At 42.1% G+C, this 26392-nt stretch overlaps 1 protein-coding gene across 1 annotated transcript; it reads left to right on the top strand.

Annotated features, from left to right (window-relative positions):
- Positions 1-24427, top strand: WRNIP1 (WRN helicase interacting protein 1). The gene is made up of 7 exons (XM_061995175.1): positions 1-574; positions 9659-9850; positions 10867-11111; positions 16225-16454; positions 22157-22312; positions 23116-23195; positions 23675-24427. The coding sequence occupies exons 1-7, from the start codon at positions 29-31 to the stop codon at positions 23948-23950; spliced, it is 1725 nt and encodes a 574-aa protein (XP_061851159.1). The 5' UTR covers positions 1-28; the 3' UTR covers positions 23951-24427.
- The last annotated feature ends 1965 nt before the right edge of the window (positions 24428-26392 follow it).

Raw genomic sequence — 26392 nt, 5'->3', positions numbered from 1 at the left:
CTCGCCTCACAGCCCGCGGCGGGAGCTGATGGAGGGCCCCGGAGAGGAGCCGCTGGTGCAGTGCCCCGTGTGCCTGCGGGAGCTGCCGGGCGCGCACATCAACTCGCACCTGGACCGGTGCTTGCAGGCCGGGCAGGGCGAGGCGGAGCCGGGCTCATCGCCCCCCTGCAAGCGGCAGCGCCACGCCGCCGCCCCGCCAGGCAGCCCGGCGGAGGGGGAGTCGAAGGAGGCCCGGCCGCCCGCCGCTTCGCCCGTCTTCTCTCTCTTCCAAAAGGGCCGCGGCGGCGGGCAGAGCCCGGGAGCCCCCGGCAGGAGGAGCGGGGCGGGGCGGGAGGAGGCTGCCGCGCAGCCGGAGGATGAAGGCTCGGCGGCGGGCGGCAGGGCGCCGCGGCGCGAGACGAGCCTGGCACAGAAGCTGGAGGGGAAGCCGCTGGCCGAGCAGCTGCGGCCGGACACGCTGGGGGATTACGTAGGGCAGGAGCGGGTGCTGGGAGCGCAGACCCTGCTGCGGTCGCTGCTGGAGTCCCATGAAATCCCCTCCCTCATCCTCTGGGGGCCACCGGGCTGCGGCAAGGTGAGTGCCGCCGCCGGGCCCCGGGAGCGGCCAGGGTGACCAGCTGCCGGTCCAGGTTGGGTATTCTGGCCCCTCTCTTTTTCTTGTGGCTTACGAAGCTGATAAAGGATGGGACTTGTTTCTTTTGGAACTCACTCTGTTTTTATCCCTTCTCTTTGCCTGGTTTCCCCTGTAAATTGTCTATGTTGGCAGATGCCCACTAACACTTTACTAAAATTTTCACTTAAATTACAAAACATAATATGCCTCCTCAATAAAACATAAATGGCTCACCCCCACCAGCTCCACACCCTGCAGCTTGCGTTTTGGTTACACAGGCCTCTGTTGCCCTCACATAATTCAGATTTCATCAACTCTGAAGCCGCTACCTGAGAAGTTATGCTTTAAGTAATGTCTGGCAAGGACAAGCTTCAAAACGGCATCAGTAAAGATGTCCTGGTAACTAGGGGAGATATCAGCAGATTATTACAGCATTGTTTGTGAGTGCAGGGTTTGCTTTAGCCCACAACTTCTGGCCACTGACAGAAGGTGGCTTTTCTGGGGAAGAGAGCTAGCAGTGTCAGGTCCTCATCAACCTTCAAACAAGTGCTGTGAAACTCATGAGTCTTTTCACAATCTGACTGATAAACAGTTCTTGTTCTGCCTCTTCTAAGACTCCAGAGGCAAACCGTGGTGAATCCCAAAAGGCACTGCAATTACAGCACAGCAATGAAGGGATCCACTGCTGCAGTGAGGGGAGAACCAAATTAATGCCTCAGCTGTGGTAAGGAGGGAGCACCCAAAGGTCTCACATCAGTTTTGTCCCTTTTTTCTGCATTTCAGGTGAAGGGGGGTAGACAGAGAAAGCTAAGCAAGTGAAATCACAATTACCTCTGTCAGCCTCTGTGTATACCCAGCACTAAGTTTTGCATATTATGTGTAACTGGATACCTTGGCCTTATGTGAGCATGTGTAAGAAATCTGGAATAAGAATGATGACTAAGGAATTAATGCTAGCAGAGAGGTTAAGGGTAGAGCAGCAGCTTGCTCTTCTCAGTATACTTACCTGAAGAGATTTTATGTGTATGGTATTTGAATAATAATTCCAGTTAATCGCAGTTAATAAGGAGCAAGTAAGAGAGTGAGTGATGGATGAATACTGTTGGCAATGATGCAGCAGGTTGTTTAGGCTAGATAACATAAACCTGAAAAGAACCAGCTGGTGAACATAAATAATTGCTACTTCCTTTGAAGTAACAAGGCAATAATAAAGTTTCTAAAAACTCATTAAAATGGAGGTGGATTGACTGAAGCAAGAGAGAAGTGGAATTTAATGCTTTAATAAATGGGAAGCCACTTTTTGAGTAACATGTTTAGGGATCTGCTTCAATATTTATTCACTTTCTTCTGACTGTGCTTTCTTGTTGATCTGGGTCAACAGTGTCTGTTTGGTCTTTCTTGAAGTCCTTAGGAAAAAATACTGTAAAAAATGTTGGTAACAAAGCAAGGGCTGCATACAGGCTCTGAAATTTGGAAGTGAATGTAGTTGGCATTTGTGTTGCAGTCTGATGAACCTGTCTTTTTTGGCTATAGAAATGCTTTTTCATGAGCTTGTGATAGCGTCTACTTGTGTTTCAGATCTTTAGGAACCTACTGTGGTACTAAGGCTATCTTTGAATAACAGATGATCTGTTTCTTGCCTGAATTAATGCAACTTTCACTCTCTCATGACCCATCTTCCTTGTCTATATGCTTTATGTGGAGTTGTATTTAGTGAGCTTGCTTCTCGCAGAGTTCCATTTCTACTGTTCATCAGCCATCTGACTTGCATCAAGACTAGCCCTTTTGCCTCATCTAGGAACCATTCTACAATTTATCTGTTACATTTTCTACCTTCCAGTACTTAAGGTGTTGGGTAGCTCATCTTTCTAGGTTGCTCTTTCTCAGCAAACAGTTTGAAGGCCACATGCTCCCAAGCTAGCTTTTAATGGGTCTGAACTGGAAATTTCTACTGCACAAAGTTGAACTTTTCCCTTCACCTATGCTTATCAGTATTTCTAGGATGATGATAGAGTATAGTTTCATTTTGTGCCTTCTTCCTTATAAATCATATTGTCTGTTTTGGGTAAATGGCTGAAAGTTCTCTCCTTGACTTGAACATTTTTTATTAAAATCCTCGCAGATTTAATATATAAGGCAGAGTAGGACCTCTAAAGATGGAAAGGGAAGCCTGTGGTTGCCTGCCTGCCTCATTCACTTACTATTTGGATTACAGTTTGGATTACAGTTATATACTGTTTGTATATAACATGCCTAAGAAAACATTTCATGAGGCATTAACCTGAAATTTTTCTCTCTTTACATGAAGAATTACATAGCATTTGAAACTTGAAAGATCTTGTGAAAGAGCAGTAAGTATTCTTACTGCCTTAAGACCTGGTTAGATTGATTATCAAAAACTTGTTAAGGACAACCTGTTTCAGTGGGAAGAATATTAAGAAATAATTGTGCATTACACAGCTTCAAATGTACCAAGCCTACATGCTAAGCTCTGCCCCTTCAAAGACAGTAGCCTTACATTAAAGGATGGGTGCTAAAATAGGTGTGTAATTAGTTAGATTGGTCTAAATTCCGAAGTGCTGTGTAAAATGGACATAGATTTTTGAACCTCTTTATGCTCTAGGTACCCATGGAACCTAGTTATTGCAGCCTGTCTCAGCTTCCTTGCATTTCTATAGCCAAATGCCATTCTAACCCATCCTTTTGGAAAGAGGAGAGCAGGACTAAGTAAAGAAAAATAAAATAGCTGGTGATGGGATTAATTCTTGAGGCCAAATTTAAAATTAATTTTAAGTATTACTTATCAGTCTGGACCTTTATGAATAGAATTAGTTCAATAAACTTTTCTAAGCAAGAAGTAGTGCTATGAATGCAGTTTTTCATATTATAGGTCAACTGTACTGTTGAGATTTTTTGTCATGAAAGTAATAAAGCTAGGTACCTGAATAAAAGTCCATGTGCTTTGTACTACTCTGCCCGGGTTGATTTCAGCCTCAGCTGCACTTAAGTATTCACGGAAGCACAATCAAAATTGAAAAGACAAAATTGAAGGAGGTGCTTCTGTTATGAGCTCATTTTCTTTTAGTTCCCAGTTACATTGAGCCACCTTCTTTTATCTTCATACTTTATCTTATTTTGTCTTTGTACTTGTAATTTGTCATCCAGGTTTCTTAGGAAGCCAGGGTGCTCTAGTTGAAAAGGCTTTGACTCAGATTTTGGTTTTGCTTTTGTCACTGTTGAAGTGTTGAACAAAGGAATGTATTTTCTGCTTTTAAGAAGCTGACCAGATAGAGGCCAGAAGAAGAAATAGGGCCTCAAAGAGATGCCGTGGTTATTAACTTAGGAACAGTTAGCTTGTTCATCCTGACTATGCAAATTTTTAAAAGCCTGTATGAATCCTGGTGTAATCTGAGTAAGCTGGTCTGTGATTTATGACACCTTAATGCAGGGATTTAGATTTTTGCTTGTCTGCCATGGGACACCAATTTTAGTAAAGAGTTAGCGGGGGGACACAGTGTAACTTGAGCACTGAATAATTTTGCTACCACAGATACAGTTTAAGCCTTATAAACCTGAACATTCTGTATTTAAATATGGTAAACATTGCCTCTTACGTTTGGTGTTTAACAAGAACAAATGTGGACAACAAGCTCCTGGAACCTGCTCCCTGCAAAAAATAAGCTATCTTTTCAGGGGCCCATGTTTGCAATGTAGTACTAAGGTAAAATATGCCATGTTGGGATGAGTGCAAAACATTAAAACTGCAGTAAATGGTCTTTGAAGCTTCTGTCAAATCTATCCTGAGTTTATATTTTATTTCTAGGACTCTCTTGTGTTTTGTTTCCTTGTTTTTATTCAAAACTTTGCTGCATGACACATGGAAACACAGACAGCAAGTCCAAGTTGCGTATGTTGCTCCTCAAATATTTATCATTTCTTCTCTTCAGCATTTTCTGTTTTGCTAATTCAAAATAGCCTAAATGGGTATTTGATTACTTGAGTGTATTTCATCTTTCTTTTCTTATTCATACTGCTTGGAGCCTGATTTGTACCATTTGAAATAATGAGTCTCTTTGCTTTGCAGTTTCCTGGGGTAAATCTTTGAATACAGTGTACTTAATTTTGCTTATGCCAATTTAAATCAAGATTGACTTGGGATAGCTCTCTAGGAAGAGAAAACCACAATTTGTATTGGTAAAGCAGTTGGGACCTGAGGAGTCAAATCTAGATGCAGCAAATGGAGGCAAAGTTCCATTTCAGTAAACATCATGCAGTGACCTTGCATCTGTTTATGCTTGGTTGGACTTGGATTCTGGAAGTGCTGTAAACCACATGCTGTGGCTGTTGTTCAATGACACCGTACTCCTCCAGTAGTCTTACAGGGGGCTATTTGGGGTGTGAGGAACCAAAAGAGATGGGTAAGAATAGCATCTGCCCTTATATAAATGCCAACTGCTGCCACTTTGGATTGTGTTTGTCTCTATAGACAGTACCCTGGGGCCATGCTCATCTATGCTGAAGATTGCCTTTAGATACAGCCCGGCTCATCTCCTGTGATGCGGTGTGGTAGCTTGGGATCAGCTCAGCAGTGTTGGGTAGGACAGACCCCAGCTTTTTAAGCTGTGTCCCAGGGATCTGGTCCCCTGGCTGGCATCCAGGGATGCTGGCACTGTTGGTACCTTGCTCAAGGCGATGAAACAGCTTGGCTGTTCTGGACTGCTTGTCAGTCACAGTATGGCCCTGCTGCCCTCAGAGGGAGGGTTAAGGGTGAGGACAGACTGTTGATGGCTAAACCACATAAGCAAAGATATGGAAATCTTGGCCAGAATAAAGAAAGAGGTGGAAATACAGGGAAAATCATGGTCAGAGGGCAACAGAAAAAAAGCAGAATGCCATTCTGGTAATGTAGTTTAAACCCTGTAAGCCTGTAGGTCTAGCTAGCTTATTGGGTTTGTGTTTTACACTGGGCTGTCAGTCTTTTGCCACAAACATCATTCAAACTGGTTTGCTCTGGAGCAAACCAGCAAAGTCATTTGATGGGGAAATCTGGATGCCAACTACTCAGGAATAATCTGTGGTGCACTGCCATCTATACACTAGTACACATTTGTGCCAGGCCTGCTTTGGTCACCCTAATACAGCCTAGCAGACCGTACAACCTTCCAGACCTGTTGGGAGACGCACTTACATTGGAAGAACCAACCGCAATGTGCTTCTGTAGAGTGTTAGCATGAATGTTAGCTCCTCATGAAAATGCCGTGAGAGGTCAAAAGGGCTGTGAGGCTGGAACAGAATAATTGTGAGCTGTTCTGTACACCTTGAAGGAGCTCTGTGATATGACTACTGAAGACAATAATATAACCTGAGAGACCGTGTCTTTTCTGTGGCTGACATGTGCAACACATATTTTGTTAAATTCCTGCCATTTAAGAATGAATAGGGAAATTCTCCATAATGAGGCAGCCATAGGCAGATCCCTAAACAAGGTCTATCTGATCTTCCACAAGAGTGAGGTAAAAGTGACCTTAGGTTCCTCAGTCAGCAACTTGGCTAGAGTCTTCTCAACTATGAACTGACCATATATGCCAAATGTCCTCCCATTGTTCTACAGTTCCACTCTCTCAAGAAACCTAGGCAATACTATTGTTTATTTCTGGAATGGGCTTTGGTGAGCTAATAAAGTGGACATTGTTTAATAGCCTGACAGAGAGATGCAAAAATGAAAAGGCCACTTCTAAGTAGCCACTCCATTCAACATCAGTATCGAGAGGACAGACTTAATTTTTACTTGCTTTTTTACTGTTTTCTTCCAGCATTGATTAGTGACAGTGCAGAGAGTAGGGAAGTAGGTTACACTCAGAGTTACCAAGTCAAGGAAGCTTGTGGATATACACAAAATTCTTGTCTCCTAGTACACAATCTCAGCTAACCAAAACAGCAAATCCAATTGACTTACATGTTCTGAAATGAGAGGTGTGTGGAGCAAGACTTTGTGGGTTACTTTTATGTCATCCAGAACTTATGTCAAAGCCTGGAAAAACTGATAGCATAGTTGCTGGGAGTGGGCTTGTTGGGCATGTTTTTTTTGTTTGATTGCTGGGATCTTGTAAGTCTGGGATGGTTACAGCCTTTGGGAAATGATATTGTCATTGGTGCTGACAGGAAGAAATTTGCAAGACAGTGGAGAGTTTTGGTTGTTAAGGTGTTTGTTCTGTGTGTAGTGGATCTGCAAATAAGTGACCACGGGCTCAAGCTGAAGGTATTATTCATCAATGAGTAATGGTTCATGAGTTTCTCAGTGGATGCTTCCACGTTTCAGAAGGGCTGAAGTGATAACACTTCTTTAGCCTGTCTGTAAGGTCTTGCAATTTTCAGAATTAAACTTGAGATGATAGATGAGAGCTTGGACAGTTTGGTGGGATAATGGAAGAGAATTGAGAATGTTTTCTGGAAGGGGCAAGGATATTACAGCGTGACTCCTATTCTCATTGATATAAATTCCACTTAATTTACAGGATAAAGTACTTCTGCGCCTTCCCATAGGGAATAAACATGATCTGCAGAGGAAACACCTTTATGATAAAAGGAGTAGAATAGCAGCTTCTTTGGATTTCCTCTTCCTCCTGGTTCTGATAGGGATGTATTCATTCCTATTAAATGTAGCATCAGTTTTACTCTTTCAAAAGACTTTTTTTCTGATGTAACAATCAAACTTACTTCAAAATTCATTTCACATGAAGGATACTCAGTGTATTTTCTTCTGCCTTATTCCAGATCAGATTTTTAATTTTCTTCTTATCTTTCAAATACATTGTCCCTAAATTTAGTGAGAAAAACTAGGGGTTTAGCATGCTAGTTGCAGTTCTGTGCTACTGCCTTCATACTTTGGCTACTACTTAAGCCTCCACTGGGTTGTATGTTCTCTAGGTTGTAACCCGATGGTAGCAAAGTGGGAGAACACAGTGCAACATGTTACTGACTTTTGCTTGAGATAGTAGGAGAAAAAAACAGCATAAAAAAATGAGTTCATTGACAGGCTTTCAGAAGAATATGGAAAGTTTGACTTGCTAACTGATTGATTGTGCAGAACAGAGGGAGGAGGCCATGAACGTGTCTGTCCGTGTCAAGCATTGCTTTTGAAAGGCAATGGATGTTATTACAACCTTTGTTGACCTAGAAGTTGGCAGAGAAGTAGAGGTACATGCTGGCTGAGAGCTGTGCAGCAGTTTGCAAGTAGATTCTTGTTCTACTAGTAACTTTCAAAGAATCTCAATTTGTTTTTTTTTTCCTAAATTAGAGGTAGAAGTATGGACTCCTGTGCATGTGTTTACAAACAATTCCTCACATCCAGGACGCTGTATGAGCTACTAGTTTAAGTGTGCCTGCAAGAATAGCCAGTTGATTATTGTAGAGTTTTTTAATTCCCCTTCCATAGCACTATCACTTTTAGAGAAGGAAGAGGTACATTTTCCTTTTTCATCCTCATATTTGCTGTATTGGGGGTTTCTATGCTTTCAGTGATTTTTTTTGTTTTAAGACATGGGTACATCTTCTGAAGGTACACTCTAAATCAAGGCTCTTTTCTAAGGAAATCCCAACTTTGGTTTTGTTTTGTTATCTTAGTTTCAGTGATAGTTTCCCTGTTGTGTTTCTTGTTTCCCTGATCTTCCTGATTTCTGTAGGCTTTGCTGCAGCGCTTTCCAGTCTTATCGTCTGCAGCAGTAGGGGAAGGATTTGTGCTTTGAGCTCCAGGTGGAGAGAGATGATCTGATAAGGGATCCATTCCTGTATCAGGACATGAAATAACACCTCTTTTGAAGACAATTGGGAATCTCTTAACTAAAACTAAAGCAAGAATAAATAGTGATACATCCTCCCTATTCCCGTCTTGGACTGGTTGCCATTTCAGAGGTCAGGAGATCTGCTAAAGAGAGAGCAGTGCTGCAACACCACTGGTAGCCATATATCAGGTGTTTGCTCCTGTAGCTTCCCTGCAAGAGGATCAGGTTGGCAGCACCTGCTGCTTTAACCTCAGTACTTGGAATATCTTCTGAAGTGGTTTTGTTGGCACCTGTCCTATTCTTCATCTGCTGAGGCTCTCCTGTCTTTGGTCTCCTTGGACTTCTGCTTTGAAAGAAGAGTGGGCTCCATGGAAGAATCACCTGTTTTTCTCTAGCAGTACTTTCAAATAGAGATATGTACAAATGCACCTGCCTTTAATAAGGGTTTTGAAGGAAAGTCTGCAAATTACACTTTTGATGTGTTCAGAGGTAGTAAATCTGCCTGGGAGGTAATATTGAAGGTTGCTTCTGTGCTTTGATAGGTTCAGTGAAATTATCTTTAAATAAATTTGGATTTAAAGGAGTTATCCATAAGGGGAGAAAACCAATGTAGCTGCTCACTAAAGCATTTGTTCAGTCAGCTGCCTTTTACTTCCCTGGGCCAGCATTTGTTTAGTGTTGACTGTTTAGATTTAAAGAGTTATATTTTCTTAAGTATACATATAATTTTTCAATACTAGCATTCTCAAGCTTTTGTAGAGAGCTGCTTTCTGATTAACTTAATTTTTATGTGCAGTGGAAAATAGGAAAATATTTAATTACCAACATTGTAGCATTTTATTTCTTAACTGTGATTCTACTGTAAACTCTTCTGTAGATGTCTTGAGGTAGCCGAGCTCTTTATCCATTAACATACTCTACAAAATAACCATGCAGCAAATTGCAGTCAGCCCGTCTTCTGTGACAGAAGTGTATTTGGCAAAGAGTTCTGTGGCAAAGGAGACAGCTGGCATTGCTGGCCTTTTCAGTACTGAGGCTAAATAGGTCGGGTACGTAGAAGTGCAGGCGTTAGAAATGCAGCGGTGGAATTGGCAGCTACCTCTCGCAGGAAGTTTTTAAGTCTTCTGTGTGCTACGGTAGCGTGAACTAAAATACCTTACTCTCTAAACTGTCAACACTGTCCCCAATGTATAGTTTTGTTATTTCAAAAGAGGACTTTTTGTGTCCCAAATGATTTTTACAAAGCTTTCTCTTGCTGTTTCAGACTACGCTGGCACACATCATAGCCAACAGCAGCAAAAAAAATGGCACGAGGTTTGTGACACTGTCGGCCACAAGTGCCAAGACAAATGATGTTCGAGATGTCATCAGCCAAGCCCAGAATGAAAAAAGACTCTTCAAGAGAAAAACCATCCTCTTTATTGATGAGATCCATCGTTTCAATAAATCTCAGCAGGTATTCTACTACGTTGCTTTTTCAAGAGAGCCTCAGTCAGCACTTCTGTACAATTTCACGCTTTGCCATAAGATGGGAGCTTAATTTGGGCTTTTGATACTCATGTTTTTAGTAGATGAATTAGGGAGAAGCATAAAAATGAAATTCCTTAAGTAACTTCCAGACAGTGTTTAATTATTCTGATTCAAAGATTTGAATGAAGGCTGAGCTACACTTGTAACTGACTTACATGCCAGGCTTTATGTGACATGTTTCTGACATTTCATTTCTGCAAAGTCACGTCAGTAATGTTTACTGCAAATGTCTTTGTTTCGGCCTCCACCATTCTGCAGTACCTTTAAAAAGGTCTGGAATGCAAATGTGCCCAGGGGATGTGTGTGTGTATGTGTTTAATGTTGTCCCCTTTTTTCTGTGAGAAAAGAGAAAAATAAGGCATGGCGTGGTACTTCAGGGTACTTGGGTGTTTTTTCTCTTTTTTCCTGGGTATGAGTTTTCTTTAGTCTTACCATGGAAAGCCTGAATCCTGTACTACAAGTTACAGTTTGTATGTTGAACCATGCTGCAATCTCCCTATAGTTTTTTGAGCTATCCTGTAGAATTATGTGGGGAATTGTAGCCCTGGAGGTTGATTCAAAGAACATTTAGAGGTAGCCTCAAGATTTGTCGTATTTGATAAGGCAACTTGACGATATCTTAACGTTTGACAAGCAATAAACCAGTCCTACAAATAAAATAAAAATTGCTCGATTTTTTTGACACTGGTTCTTTTCAGCTGATAGGGTCATTCTCAGCACAAGCGTGAGTTATTAAGGTGAGCAGCCCATAACGTTCTATGTGCATGACATGAAATCATTCAGATAGCTGAGCAAATGAGCTGCCTTGTCAGTGAGGTTATTTGTCATATCAACAGGGAATCCAAAGACTCACAAGATGCAAAAAACGTAGCCTACTCACATGGAATGTTTCAGGTTGTCATTGATCGAGATCAGCTTTTTCTGCTTCCCTCCCATCCTCAGGACACTTTCCTTCCTCACGTCGAGTGTGGGACAGTGACCCTGATAGGAGCGACCACAGAAAACCCTTCCTTCCAAGTCAATGCTGCTCTTCTGAGCCGCTGCCGGGTGATCGTCCTGGAGAAGCTCTCGGTTGAAGCAATGGAGGCGATTCTGCTGCGGGCCGTCAGGTCCTTAGGGCTCCAGGTTTTGGGGCAGGGTGATCAGCACAGCAGCTCTGAGACTGGCAGCAGCAGCGAGAGCTCCGAGTGAGTACTTTATGGGCTGCAGGGTGTTAACGTGCACAGCCCGAGGAATTGACTGCCTGCCAGAGAGAGAATGAAGCGGTTGGGGGGTGGGAAGAGAAACCCTAGCCACTTCTGATAGTAAAGAAAGAAGTGGCAGCATATGGCAGGGGTGGGGGGGTGACAGGAGAGAGAGAATTCAAAGCACTGGCTCTCTCCATCCAAAACATAATCTCACCGTCTGGATTAGGAGAGAGTTTGATACTTGGGTCTGTAGCTCCTGACTCACCCTCCCAGGATATTTAAATCCGTTCTGCTGCTGAGGATTTGCTGCGGAAGCCTGTAACTGCGTCTTTGTCGTGTCCTAATGTGTGTTACTTCTTGCTACTGGTTGTAAAAGGATCATGTTACAATTAAGTGGTGGATGAGGCATCCCTTCTTAAATGGATTTGGAAGTGCACAACAAAACTTTGTTGTTTTCTGAGAAATTCTTTTTTAATAGTATCGGGGAGGGATACTACTGTTCATTAACTGCAAGATAAGTGCTGTACTATGTTTTATGGTGTGCTGTAGGGAGAGGAGGCTGCTGCTGTGAGGTGTTAATAGATAAAAGAGAGGCTGTAAGGGATTGTTTCTCAGCTCCTCATTTTCCAATCCAGATATTCATGTTAAACATTTGGGAGGGCTTTGAGAAAAACAAGGCCCAGTTTAAGGGATATTATCTGCCTTCTGGAATGGCTAGCTGGCAAGTAAGAATAATGCTTGGTACTGCACTACTTTCATGCAAGTTATTAACACTTCCTTCATGGTGATGTTTGGCCGTATTCACAGTAATTTACAGTGTATTGATATGGTGGCAATTGGGCAGACACTCCATTTGAAATGAATGAGAGTGAATCCACTTGGTCCTTTAGCTTTATCACAGAGTATAAGCAGTAAGGCCTGCTAACCTGAATGCTGAGGGCAAAGCAGGCGAGGAAAACTATTCACTTTTCATTTTTAGAGTACCTTGCCTCATGATTTACTCATTTGTAGCTTCTATATATTGTAGTGGTCTGAATTTTAGACGAGAGGGCAGTAGTGTGGGTCAGCCTTAATGTAATGGCACAGCTGTGGTTGTGGCTACACCCTGACTGGGGTTGGGAGACTTTCCTTTCTGTATGGGATTAAAGTACAAGGCATAGCTTCAGCTGCAGTTGTTTGGGTTTGGGTTTCGCTAGACTCTTCATATCCGTAACCTTCTGTTAGCTAGGGATGATTTAAACAGCACGGTGTGGTGCTTCATCACACTGAAAGAAGTCTGGCAGGCAGGTGGTCAGACTAGCACAGTTCCAGAAGTCTGTCCGTGGAGAGAGGGCCCCGCTCCAATGCCTAATGTGGGAATCAAGTACTTAAAAATGCAGTTTAGAATTTGTGAGCGTTTGTTGCAATTGTGTGTTAAGTCTTTCTTGACTTTCCTCATGCCATCTGGCTCTGGTCTGTACTTGGTACATACTGTTGGTGATGAGTTTAGCTTTTTATAATCCATTCTGTCCCTTACTCTGGTTCTAGTTTTAGTCTCCTTGTTAATTCCTTCTTGTTTCGCCGTCTATACCATTTCTGCTCCTTCATTTCCTCTCCACCTCTCCTCTGCAGGAACAGACGTGTCTTTTCTTTTACCTCTTCCCCTCCCTGCCTCTGAAGCAGGGCTGTCATTTGGTGCAGGCAGGTAATGGTGTTCATCTTGTCCTGAGGAATAAATGAAAGTCACAGTTAACAGTGCAGTTGGTTGTTCACTGTGCTCACCTTTGTTCTAGAGTTGGAAACGGAGTTGTAAGGCAGCATGTCCCCAAATGAGGCGCATGCCCCCTTTGAAAATGGTGCAGAGATCTAGCCAAAAGGCACAAGAGACGTATACATTGAATTCTGGATTTCATTTCCCATTTGAGTCTCTCTTCCCAAACCACAGAAGGGTAGCATGAAGTCCTGGGTGTGCTCCTTGGCTTCAGTTTATCACTTTGTCTTGCTGTCACCTCACTTGTCTGACATGATGGCTGACGCAGATGAGATTTTGAAGAGGATGATTCTTTGTGGTCTCTCCTGTTACCTTGAGGAATAAGGTGAGGGCAGATCTTCCTCAGTGTCTGCAGGCATCTTCTGTGCTCCACTCAGCCATCACTGAGTGATTTAACAGTTTTCATCGTCTCTGCAGCTCATGTACATGCGGCATTTATCAAAAGGAATGTGTGCTGTAGCTGAATCTGTTTCCTTACATTTTCTTGGTGGGTTGTTTTATCCTGCCTCCACTATTGCTGGAGGCCTGGAATAAGGTTAGATCATCTGGCTTCTCTTTCATCCCACTGTGGCCTTTTCTTGCTGTAAAGCTGAAAGGGAACTAGCAGGAGGTGTTTACCTACTTTAATATCTTTTTCTTTGTAATGTCATCATGCTCACACAGCTTCTTTGACTTTTTTAATGAGTTACGGAATTTCTTTAGGAAAAGAGAGACTTTGTCTTATATTCCCAGCAACTTTACAGCCATCATTGTGCTTCTTAAAGCCTGCAGTAAATTAGCTGAAAGACCCAGGAATATGAAAGGTAGAAGAGAAAGGAGAACTTACATGTCAAAGGTACTCTATATTACTGAAACTTTGGTTGTGCTTTCTGCAGTTTATGCTGTCTTAGTAATAGCAGCAGCTGTTCCAGGTGTACATTGATACACTACACTTGTACTGTGTCAGTGAAGCAGGAAATAAAATCCTTGGCATTTTATTTATATCATTCAATTGCTGCCCTCAGAGCAGAATCTCTAATTGAAGTCAGACAGTAAACTAGATTGGGGAATGAATGTATTTGAAGTTAGACAGCACAGAAGGTGCACAGCTGAGGGAAATGAAAGGATCCTGAGTTTCCTGTTGGCAAGCAGTTCAGCTTGTTAATGAGTGTATTGCAAGTACTGACAGGTTTTGAATTCACTGACTTGTAATTCACAATGCTGAAGATAGGCTTCCCTTCAGCCTTCAGTGTTCAATACTTGTTTTGAAAACTACTCCCTTTTTTGAACGTCTGTCCATTTTCCTTGTGGGAAATTGAGTTGCTGGGATAAGAGGTAGTATTCAAATACAATGCTGTAAAGGCAGTTAGCAATGCATATCATACTGCAGTATTTTAGGTGAAGAGCTGTATTTGCCTGTAAAAGTATTGCATTCTCTCAAGGAGTGAGTGTAGTGAAAATAGGTGCACTGAGAAAGTAAGAAAATAGTAAGAAAGAAGTGATTAATGGGTAATTGATTTCATATCCTATTCAATTATTTTTGAATCTTTTACCATATAGGTTCTACTTGCTTGGACTTCCTTGTGTTTACTCTCTGTTACTGCTTACACCCTCTTGCATTGGCTCAAACACTGCAATGGTTTACAGGTTTTATGGGTAATTCATCGTACAGTTCATGTTGGTTCTTGGCACAAACTGAGGAACTGGGAGAAGGATTTATCATCCTGTAGTGGTAGTTTTCCATTCCTTAAGCTACTGTATCACCTTCAGCTCAGTGGGTGACAAGTCCTGGGGCATCTGTTTTGGCTCATTTATGTTTTTGTCTCTAATTATCATCATTGACAAGGTACTAGCATTGAGCATTGGCATCCAGTCAACGTTCAGTGTTAATTTTGGAGAGTGAAAAAGATACGAGATTGCCCATCTGCAAGAGGATCAGGAGTTTGGGAAGAGGTCAGAAAGCATGGGACTTACTCTGCCTTGCAATTGTAGAGTCTGCAGAGGATGGGTAAAGTGGAAGGGAGTAGGGCCCTTGAGCTTCTGGAGACAGGCTAGGCTTAAAAATGTAAAATGCAGAGTGTCTTTTGGAAGCAAGATATTGAATTAATTGTCATTATGATTTTGAAATTGGGCTCCTGCCTAATGAAGTTGTATTGCCAAAAAATTTGGAATCTAAGATCTTAATTCCTGAAAAAAATAATGCCTTTTTGTACACCACTGGTAATAACAGTAAGGCATCTTTCTGGTGAATGAGGTGCAGGGCCTTTGTGAAGCCTAAATTATTTGGCACACAAGGGCTTCATAAGAAATGGCCTCTCGTGCCTAGCTCTGTACCTTGATCCTTGCTGATACATGTCACTGTTGATTTTCAGTCCCATTAATAGAAATGGCCAAGTTAGGAGCATTACTTAATTCTATGCTTTTACCTCACTAGCTGTCGTTTCCAAATGTAATCAATTGTACTCTCTGTCTGGCAAACACCTTAGCTGTTACCTTGTCTGCATAACTAAATTTGAGGATCAAATACTCAACAGGTAAGCATGTGAAATGTTCAGAGCTTTGCCATGTGCCTTGACAGTGGGGATGACAGCCCAGCAGATGAAAACCTCTCACCTACTGCTGCATTTCTCAACTGTTCCCATCTTGTCCATTCACTGGGATTTGGCCTTTCTCATGTGTTTGTATAGTCCTGGCACACTTGGGTTAGCTGGCAGGAACAGTGACATGCAGTGACTTTCTATTAAGGTATTTTTGTACCCCAGTGTCTAAGTTGCAATACCTGCTACCATTTGAAAAAAGAATGTACTATGTGTAATATGCTTTACAGTGTGAACAGTCCTTCCAGTTGTTGCTTTTTTTAAAAACATCTGGTTGCAGCTCTTGCTGTTGGTAGTTAGTTCAAACACCTTGTGCAAATTACTTTATACCTCATGAGATTGTCTTGGGTGCATTTGGATAGCTTCCTCCCTTTTCAGTCTCCTTCCAACGGGGAATTTGAAGTGCTGGCTATGAGGTGCTGATGCAGTAAAACCTTGTAAAGTTCAACTGGCTTGGCTAGAATTGTGCTCTGGCAAAATCCTAACCCTAGTTTCCATCAAACTTAACGAGATGAGGTAAAATAAGAGTGTTAAATAGATGAGAGCTCCCGCCCTACCTTTTTCATGTGCAATTGTATTTAATGTGCATTGGGGCAGGAGGAAGAGGAGTTGGGTCCCACAATGTTCTCCCAGGCTCTACAGTGCTTAAGCATGACAGAGTAAGTTAAGAACTAAGCTTAAACCCAGCTGCCTTTCAACAAACTCTGCCAAGAAATGGCATCTCTAGCACAATGGGCAAGGAGAGGAGCATGAGGAGGGCTAAGAGTGTATGGTTATTCTGTTGCAGATTCCCGGTGTTCATAGAGGAGAAAGCTGTAAATACCCTGGCCTATCTCTGCGATGGCGATGCAAGGACTGGGCTGAATGGACTCCAGTTGGCAGTTCAGGCCAGACTGGCAGCAGGGAAGGCCACTCCTGTGAATGTTACCAAAGGGGGTTCTGCAGATGGCATTCTGATAACAGAAGAGCATGTAAAGGAAGGGCTACAGCGATCTCACATCCTGTATGACCGAGCAGGTGAGTACCTAATACAGTTTCTGAGATGCATCATTTTCAAGAGCTGCCAATCTCCATAATTTCTGTTCCTTCTCCCCGTTTTGTACCAGCTGCTCTGATGAAACAGAGGCTGTACTGAAATTTTGCCTAAAAATTGCTTTACAGTGTGTCAGGCTCACACAGAAATTCCTTCTAAACAGGGTTTCCTCTTAACACTTAGGGTAGCTGAAAGACACATTTGCTGCCCCACGAGCAGTAGCATGGTGAAGTTTTTTGTTAAGGTTAGTAGAACATTGTCTTCCAAGAGAGTTGCAGCATAAAGAGGGATAAGTAATTTGATGAGATTTGGTTTTGGAAGACTGGAAATCTTCTGTTGCACACCTACTCCTTTGGAAGTCTTGGAAGTGCTTACATCTACGGCAATACATTATGTGAAAACCCGAGCAGTTTGCTTTATTTTTGAGAGTTGCTTTTTAAGGTAATGAATGTTGTAGCTTGCTTAGGGCAAGTCACATAAATCTAACTGCATTTAAGGCTTCTTAATGTGATAACCACTCTAGCTAAATTTGTGACTTGGCAACGTCAAACATCACGGTCATTGGCCACTGCCCCGTTTTATGTGAGAGGGTTAAAAACCAGAGTGTGGTTATTAAAGATGAGGGTAATCCCCTTGAGCATAAGCCAGTTCTTCAGCAATACTCAAATCGCCATACAGCATAACATGAAATGATTCTCCTAAGCAGTATTTGGAGAACTCGTGGGGTTTTTCTGTTCTTTTGCTGCTGTATCTGACACGCTCAATTAACCGTCACTAATCAAAACCTGTGATGAGAGATTTCTCGAGGTGGTTTGTAACGTGCGTGCCTGCTCTTGCAGCCTTCTTCCTACGAAGAGGAAGAGATGGCTCATTGTCAGGAAAAAGTCATCTGGGCAGATATTGATGTGATGGCAGCTGAGAAGTCGAGGGTAGGCAGAGAGAGGGAGAAGAAAAATTTTATGAGGCCAGAAGAAGTCGTGATTAGGTGGAAGTGGAAAGTCTGACCAGTTTACTGGTGTGAGCCTCTTGCATGGTGTAGGTACCCTGAGTGTTTGCTGTCGCCTTGTGGCCGCTGTCACACAGAGCTCCTGGCTGCATCAACTGTTCCCAGCCCTCCCACGCCTATGCTGCATCTTAGAGGTGGCACAGAGGGCCTCTTCTCTGAGTCAAGTCTAGCAGATGTCAGCCCCTTCTCTGGGACAGAAATCCTTTGAGCTCTCTGTAGGGTTTGAGTTTGTTTGCGGGGTTTTTTTTGTCAGAGGTTTTCAGAGAGGGGTGAGAGCTGTGAAAATTATGGTTTTTTTGATTGTACAAATGCCAAAGAGCCTGGCACAGCTATTGGCACAGTAGCAGGTTGCCTGAGTACACACCCTTACAAAATTTCTCTTCTGTGGAGTAGTCTGTTTCTGGGTTGACCACTTTTGTCCATGGCAGAGACAGCTGTTTGCCCTTTTATGTACAAGGCTTCTGTATAGAGGCTACTGTATAAAGAAAGATATTTTTATAGCATGTTGTAGTTAATACTTTTTGAATCACAGTTGTTGTGATGCAGTTGAGAGTCCTCTAGAACGTAATGTGCTTTAGCCTTACCAAGTGAAGGAACAAGATGATGTCTAATCATGGTAGCAGCAGCATACATTTGAGTGTAGTACGTTCACATAGAAAGACCAAATAGTTAATTGAGGTTCAGTCAGATTAATGTAAATATGGAATTTTGATTTTACTGTGAGGGTGAGGGAGCCCTGGCACAGGCTGCCCAGGGAAGGTGTGGAGTCTCCTTCCTTGAAGGTCTTCAAGACCTGCCTGGACATGTTCCTATGTGACCTGATCCAGGTGAACCTGCTTCTGCAGGGGGGTTGGACTAGATGATCTCTATAGGTCCCTTCCAACCCCTACCATTCTGTGATTCTATGATTTTGCATATTTATTTATTTTTAGCCACCTTCCATAAAATTTGCCAAACATATGTAGATGAATATTCTTTCCTATGCTTTCACCAACTAGTCCAGGAAGAACATGATTCATTATCCAGTGATTAGGTGGTTGTTCTGATCTGTGTGAAGACATGTCAAAGATAAGATCTTTATGCAGATAATCTGTGTATTTTAGGTGGGAGGACAAAGAGGCAGCTCCTAGTCACATTTCTATGCCAGGAGCCACCTGCAGTGTGAGAGCAAACAAGCTATTTAGTCGTATTTTAGCTTTTGATTGCAGTTTTTTGTTGATTTTTTTGAGAAAATGATGCAGCATCCAAGTTAATTAAAATTTGACTGCAGATGGACAGCGAACAGACTTTTAAGAGTTCTGTTGTGTGTTCCTCCTCTCATGCATTGTGTCTTCAGCTAACACTGACTTAATAGCAAATATCAAAGATGGATAGCTGAATACTCGTAGGATTTTCCTCACTGTCTGTGTGGCATCATAACTTCAGCAGTGGCAAAGACTGGCAGTGTGTTAAGCTGAAGTTAATTTATTCTGCAGTCTGGAACGTGGTTATTCCTCTTCTGTGGAGTAGAAGAGAGTGTCTCACTCCATGATGGTTTTTTTGCAGCTTTATTGCTTTCTGCTGGACCAAAATGAAAAGCCTTTTTATCCAAGTCTTTCCTCCAATACTTTCCTCTGTCCTTCATTGATGAGCAGTTAATGCTCAGCTTTGCCTAAGTCAGAAAATAATCTAGGATGGGGACTGTGATTTTACATTTGCCTTATAAACATGGATTGCTTAAGAAGCTTAGGTCTTATGCTCAGTGAATGAGGCCTTTTCCCTGTCTTCTACCAATAAGATTTAAAATAAATCAACAAATTACCTTGAAAGCTCTTCATGAGCACATAAAGCAGTTTAGGGGCATAAATCAACAGGATTTATGTGTCTGCGTACAGTAGACACGAGAAACTCCTGCCACAAAGCCTCTTGTGTAGTATCTTGTTTCCATTCAGAAAGGTGTTTCCCTTTGTGGGAACTTCATAGAGCAAGTGTATTTTGATTCCAAAAACTCTTCAGAGTTCTAATTTCAGGAGACATCTGAGGTGTAGAACAGCAGTGATATTGGATAAGTTGCCATGTATCTGTCTCTCAACTGAATTGATAAGGCTAAAATCTACATATTTGCTAACTCGACACAGAGCTAATAAATAAAGGTCTGTAAAAAAATCTGTCTAGTCTCTTTTTTAACTGCTGATAATGTCTTGCATAGAATAGATATAAACTGTGTTTCTTAGAAGGAAACAGAAAATGTTTTTGTCCAATACAGTGGTTGGACTCCATGATCTTAAAGCTCTTTTCCAACTGTTAGGATTCTATGTATTTTGCCTTTAATTGAGGCTGCATTTACAGTTCAACTGCACAATGTTTCTGAAGAAGTCCAAGTCTAGTGTATAAATATTGTCATTATGTTGATGACGTGGTCACCAATGTTAACTGTATGAGAGGGGAGATAAAGGGAGAAACCTGTCCCCTTCTCAGCACGTGTACTCAAAAGTCCCATGCAGGGATGCATCTCCAATCCTAACTAATCCACTGGATTCCTTCTGCCTCTTCCACTGGTATCCCCAAGTATGACACTTTACAGTAGCCCAGAGGATGTATAAAAGCACTCCAGAAAACAAAAATCTGGGTGAGTGCAACCTCTGGAGGTATTTAAGGCCACCTTCCTTCCTTGTAAGAGACCAAGAGACGCCTCTTCCCAGAGGGCAATGCAAGTTCAGCTGCTTGGGTTTATTGCTCCTAACTGAAGGGTTACAACAGAGCAGGGACATGCTGTTTGTGTTGGCAGGAGTGATGCCTGCATGCCACGAGGCTCTTTGTGTGGAGTCCCAGCAAAAATAGCCGCCTGCCGGGCGGCGTGTGTGGAATTCCCCCCACAGCACCGCAGCTTTCCCGCAGCGTCAGCGGTGGCGCAGGCAGCTGGAGCCGGCTCCCGCCCTGCATGGCAGGGGTCTTGCTGCCTTGGAGAAGGAGCAATTGCAGCAGTATGAGGGTTTGAAAACTCATGTGTGTGGCCTTGTGTTTGGTAGGGCCTACGATGCGATGATGATGTGTTCTGATATGGCCCTTGAGCTGTAAATCCTTTTAGCCATAGGAAGAGGAAAAATATTAACAGATGACTGTGCATGCAGCCAGTTGCCTTTATACTACACAGTTAGCTGAGAGCCAAGGAATGCTAGGAATGCTTTAAAAAATAAAAAAAAAATCAAGTTGTGTGGAGAGATGAACAACAACATTGCAGCAAAATACTCTTGATTGAAAGAAATGCGTAAGAAAGATGTTTTGGAACATCTTTCATACGAGGAAAGGCTGCAGGAACTGGGGCTGTTTAGTCTGGAGAAGAGGAGACTGAGGGGAGATCTTACTAACATTTATAAATATCTAAAGGGTGGGTGTCAGGAGGTTGGGGCATCCCTTTTTTCTATAGTAGGGATGAAGCTGGAACACAAAAAGTTCCACTTAAACATAAGAAAAAACTATTTCACTGTTCAGGTGAGTGAGCCCTGGCACAGGCTGCGCAGGGAGGGTGTGGAGTCTCGTGCTCTGGAGGTCTTCAAAACCTGCTTGGGCGTGTTCCTGTGTGACCTGATCTAGGTGATCCTGCTTCTGCAGGGGGGTTGGACTAGATGATCTCTAAAGGTCCCTTCCAACCCCTACCATTCCATGATTCTATGAATCAAAACCAGCTCCACAGAGAAAATTGCAAGCAGGAGGGATATGACACAGTGTTTGTAATGTTGATCCTCTATTTTTACCTGTAACTCTAAACAGTCTGTGGAATGGCTTTGTTCCTCCTTGGAGTACATATCTAATATTAAATTTCAATGTTAAAACCCCATTTTCTTTGTAATTCATTCAATCTTCACACTCCATATTTAGCAGTCTGGCATTCTAGGGGGGTTTTGTACATTTGTTTTCTTTTTTTTTCCTCTCAGCTGCTTACACCTTACCCTTTCAATAGTGTGGGTGTCCACAACTGAATTCAGCATTTCTTAGGGACTTGCCAGTGCTGTGTGCTGTGGTTGTATTTCCTCTAGATTGTGTAATGTACCATCAATATATATCCACAGGAATGTTTCCTTTATTTTCCTCCTATATAATACAGCAAACTTGTGTTGGATTTATTGCACACTTTATTTTCAAGTTGTAGTTGCTGTAAAATTTCTTCTAAAATATTGCTAATGTCTAGTACTGGATTTCTCTGGTTCTTCTGTTATCTTCTCAGAGCTGTGTGCGTGTCCAAAAGCAATGGTTAGTGGTTTGCATGTTGCTCACACTTTAACCTTTGTCAGCTAGGACACATTTTTATAGACTCTCCTTCCTAACTGCTTAAAATAGCTTTTAATATTTCTTTTTCTTTTGAAGGAAAGGCCTTTAGGGTACTAAAACTAAATTATTTGCCTTACAGTGTTTACAAAAACACCCTTCTCTTCATCTGCAGTTGCTCTGTTACACTTAACACAGTTAGTGGAATGATCCATGTGGCAAAGCGTGAAATTGTTGAGGATATCAATGAACACTATGGTCCTAGAAATACATAAAAAGATAGATCAAATACATAAAAGATACATAAAAAGAACTTAACAATCAGGTTTTGTTTACCTGCTGTGATCTAGTAAAATATATTCTCTTTCCTTAAATGCATTTCACTGCATTTCCTCTAAACAGCTTTGTGTATCTCTTCTCCCCCATTCTAAACAGGAGAAGAACATTACAATTGCATCTCTGCCCTGCACAAGTCCATGAGAGGCTCAGATGAAAACGCTTCCCTTTACTGGCTTGCTCGAATGCTGGAAGGTGGTGAAGATCCCCTCTATGTGGCAAGGAGGCTGGTGAGGTTTGCAAGTGAAGATATAGGTCAGTATTTGCAGCATTTCTTGTTGAAATACTATGTTGATTAAAGATCTGCCAGGCTTCTACTTTCCAAAGAGTAGTGTTTGAGAGAAAAAGCAACCTCAAAACTGCTATATACAAAGTAGGTACAAAATACCAAAGTGCTCCACATCCAACAAAAACTTCATATATGCAGACAGAGACCTACATATGGTGTCATTGTGATGATTTACTGTTGCAGGAGAAACAAAGCTTTTTGAGGTCAGGTTTTGGCAGTGTATTAATATGGGTGTCTGTGGAAGGTGAATGAATACCCTGACCTTCAAATTTCAGGTTTGATAGCTGGCTCCCTAGCTGTAAGACATCTTGATTGATATACCCAAATTAACGGATGCAGCAACACTTCTAGCATGTTTGTGGTGGGTGAAGAGTTATGAGATCTGAGGAAGTTATATCTATATAAACAATATTTCCCCATTTCTTTCTCAGTTTCAAAAAGTGACCAGATCATACACTGGCGGCTACTGCTCATCCTGCAGTGGGAACATCTGCTCATCTATGTGGGAACAGATTCAGACTGTAAATCATACCCATGGTTTAGACCTTTCTTTTTTGGGGGTAGGGGACAGAAGGAGAAAAGCTGTGGATGGAGGGAATATAATCTTATGTTCAGGAATGAATTGTATGAGAAGTTCCAGGACCTGAGAGAGGAACTTTGAAGTGTGCGTGGATAACCTTCTATCTCACAAGAGGGGGGAAAAAAGAAAGAAATAATAAAAGATGGAAACTAAAGTGACTTTAATCTACTTTTATCTTTATTTTTGTAGGACTGGCAGATCCTTTGGCTTTAACACAAGCAGTTGCTGCTTATCAAGGCTGTCACTTTATCGGAATGCCGGAATGTGAGGTAAAGGCTTCATTAATTCACTGCTTTGAAAGTACTGCGAATTGTAAAACCTAGTTGTAATTATAAAAAGAAACAGAGATTGCAGGGACAAGGCAAACTTAGTAACTGGTTCATTTGTCACGTCCCTTCTCTGACAAGTGAGAGACCATCAGAGCTCTTAAAATAGATGCTGTAGTCTGAAGTAAAATTCCCTGCGTATTTGTTAAAATGTGGTGTGTGAACCAACGTCATATTGACCTGCCCATTGTATAACTAAAATAGTGTATCCTTACGTACTAAATTAGCTACTCTTTTTCTAGCTGCAAAAAATCACAAAGGACTGTGTTGTTGTCAAATGTTAATATTCATAATGCAGCAGCAGGCAGAGGTCGGGTTCAAAACATAATCCCTGTCATACCACACACCCAACCTGAATAACAGACCTTTTCCCAAAGAGCTTCAAAGGAGTCATGTAACATTTTCTCTTTTCTTCTGCCCAGGTCATTCTAGCCCAATGTGTGGTGTATTTTGCCAGAGCACCCAAGTCCATCGAGGTGTACAGGGCGTACAGCAATGTCAAAGAGTGCCTGAGGATGCACACGGGGCCTCTGCCGCCTGTGCCCCTGCACCTGAGGAACGCCCCGACGAGGCTCATGAAGAACTTGGGCTACGGGAAAGGCTACAAATACAACCCCATGTACAAGGAACCTGTGGAGCAGGAGTATCTGCCAGAAGAGCTGAAAGGAACAGACTTCTTCAAGGAACAAAAGACGTGATGGCCTTGCTCCAAATGCTTTTTCATTTCACGGCTTGTACATTTGTACTGGGATGGAAATTCCCCTTACAGTTTCAGCTATCTGTTACCATGGTTGAAAGTATGAGCCTTTCAGATACTTTCTTATCCTTTCTGGTTTTGCCACTGGTATTCTGAAGTTCTTTTGTAAATAATGGCAGCAGACAGTATAGAAATGAAAAAAATAAGCTTTATCAATGTAGCTCTGTCATCCTCTGATTCAAAGGAAATGGAGAAAAAATAAGAGACTTCAGTTTCTGGCTCTTGCTGTGAGACAAGGAATATTATTATGCTGCTTTTTAAAATCAGTATCTATTTCAGATCTTGAGAATGTTTATGTTCTGGGAAAATAGTAAATTGGACCCAGTCTATTGAAATACAGTAAACAAAATGCAATTCCAGCGTAACTCTTGTCACATTAGAGACTAATTTTGTAAATAAAGCTGTTAAAAATAGTGTCTATGCATCTGTTTAAATATTGTTATGGCAGCAGTGTGGTTTTGAAAGTTTGAGATCATCCCTGCTTCCCAGAGCAGGTTTAAAAAGTTTAGGAAGTGGAATAGTCATGGAAAGAGCTGAATTATGTTATTTTTTTTTTAATCACTTAGTTGTATCACTTAAATTTTTTATTATGTGTTGGTCTTTTGGGAAGTGCTTTTGGGAAGGAGTTTCCTGGTAGCCAAACACACTCATTTATTTCCACTTGTGCTTCAGGAATTCCGTTAGTTTTTAATTGGAAAGCTGAGACGTACAAATGGAATTACTGCTATTATGATAGAGAGTTTGGCTTCCTCCTCCTACTGAAAACACCCACATCCATGACTGCTGTTCACTGAGTGTTTCAAACAGTGGAACGTATGGTCCTGAGGCAGTGTGCCTGATGTTGACAATGTTCCTTCACTGAAGTGCTGAATATTGTTCTTCTCCTTAGTCCTCCTTAAGTGTGCAGTGGTGCAGTGTGCTGAAAAGCCAGGGACTGCTCAAGCTGCACGTGGCCATGCTGACCAGCAGCTGGGGAGCAGATGGAGGGCTGCGCGGGGCTAGAATTACAGCACGTAATTAGCAAAGAAGATTTTCATTACTGAAGTGCTGAGCAGCCAGCCACTGGGACAACTGTTCACACTTGTCAAAGTGCCGTGGAGTAAACCGGCTACCAGTGGTGGGGATGTGTGTCTTGGCTGAAAACTGCCACCTGCACCACAGTGCCATTTGCTGGGTAACTAACCAGGAGCTGCCTGCCACGTGCCCCGTATGCTTTTGTCTCTACTGGTTATCTGATGGACTAAAATGATTTTGTCCTCATCCTGCTTAGTTTATGAAATGTGATGAGGTCAAAAACTTTCAGTGCTTTATGTGTAGCTTAGGATCTTTTGGGTTTTTTTGCCTTTTGACTAAGAATGCCACATCCCTGGCTAAAAGTTGGAGGTGGCTCTGCTGACTCCTTGGGGAGGGGTCAGAAGGTCCTAACTCTCCTCCAAAAGGACTGTGTACCACAGGTTATGTTTGTTTTAAACACTGTTGAATCATTGGGGATTATTTTTCTGTTTCACATTCACAGCATTGCATTTAATATTTTGGGGAACTTCAGCCACCCAAGTGAATTTGTAAGTATGTCATTCTTTGGCAAAGGAAAGCTGTTTTGTATTGGAGCCACACCAAGCTCTCTGCACCTCTTCTGAGCTTGTACCTGTGGTAGGATGCAGCCACATGCTCCTATACACAAATTGCAGGTGGGGATTTCTTGACAGCAGAGGTGGTTGGTGCTGCGTGGAGCTTAGATGGAAGGGGTTGCCACATACACATATCTGGAGCTCATTCAAAGCAGCTTTCTCAGACCAGACAGTCTGTGCTCTCAGGATTTAATTCTAACTCAGGAAGCCAACCTCTCTGCAGCAGGAAATTCAACTGAGCTGTGTTTCAAGATGGATTGCTGGACCTTGGCCTTGATCAGAGATTTTCAAGATACAACCTGGAAAACTTTTTGTCTTGTCTTGACCAAAGGGAGATTGATTTTGTTGTGTATTGGAGATTAATCATGTTGTGAGGCTCTTGCTTTAGTCGTCATCGTAAGTTCTTCTGTATGACGAAACCAGAAGATTTAAGCCAAGGATCGTGGTGTGACTGAGGTGTTTCAGGAATTACATTGATTGCGTGACTGTGTACTGTTAGAAGGTTTGAGTCAGATTCTTTAAACATTTCTGTACTCTTCCTCAAGTAAGTAAGCATGTAACCAAGTAACAACAGAGTGGTTTAGCAGAGTGGAAACTACCTCTGAGTTTGTGTCTGGCCTTCCAAGATACGTAGAAAGATGGGAACAGGCAAAGACACAGATTATGTTAATCCAAAATAATTCTGGCAAGATTACTTGTGCAATCAACCAATGTTCACTTTAGCTGTTAAAACAGAGGGAGATGATGCAAATATT

This window comes from Colius striatus, chromosome 4, assembly GCF_028858725.1.
Source record: "Colius striatus isolate bColStr4 chromosome 4, bColStr4.1.hap1, whole genome shotgun sequence".
Taxonomy (NCBI): domain Eukaryota; kingdom Metazoa; phylum Chordata; class Aves; order Coliiformes; family Coliidae; genus Colius; species Colius striatus.
The sequence above is the reverse complement of the archived record's forward strand: the minus strand, read 5'-3'. Positions and strand labels throughout refer to the sequence as shown.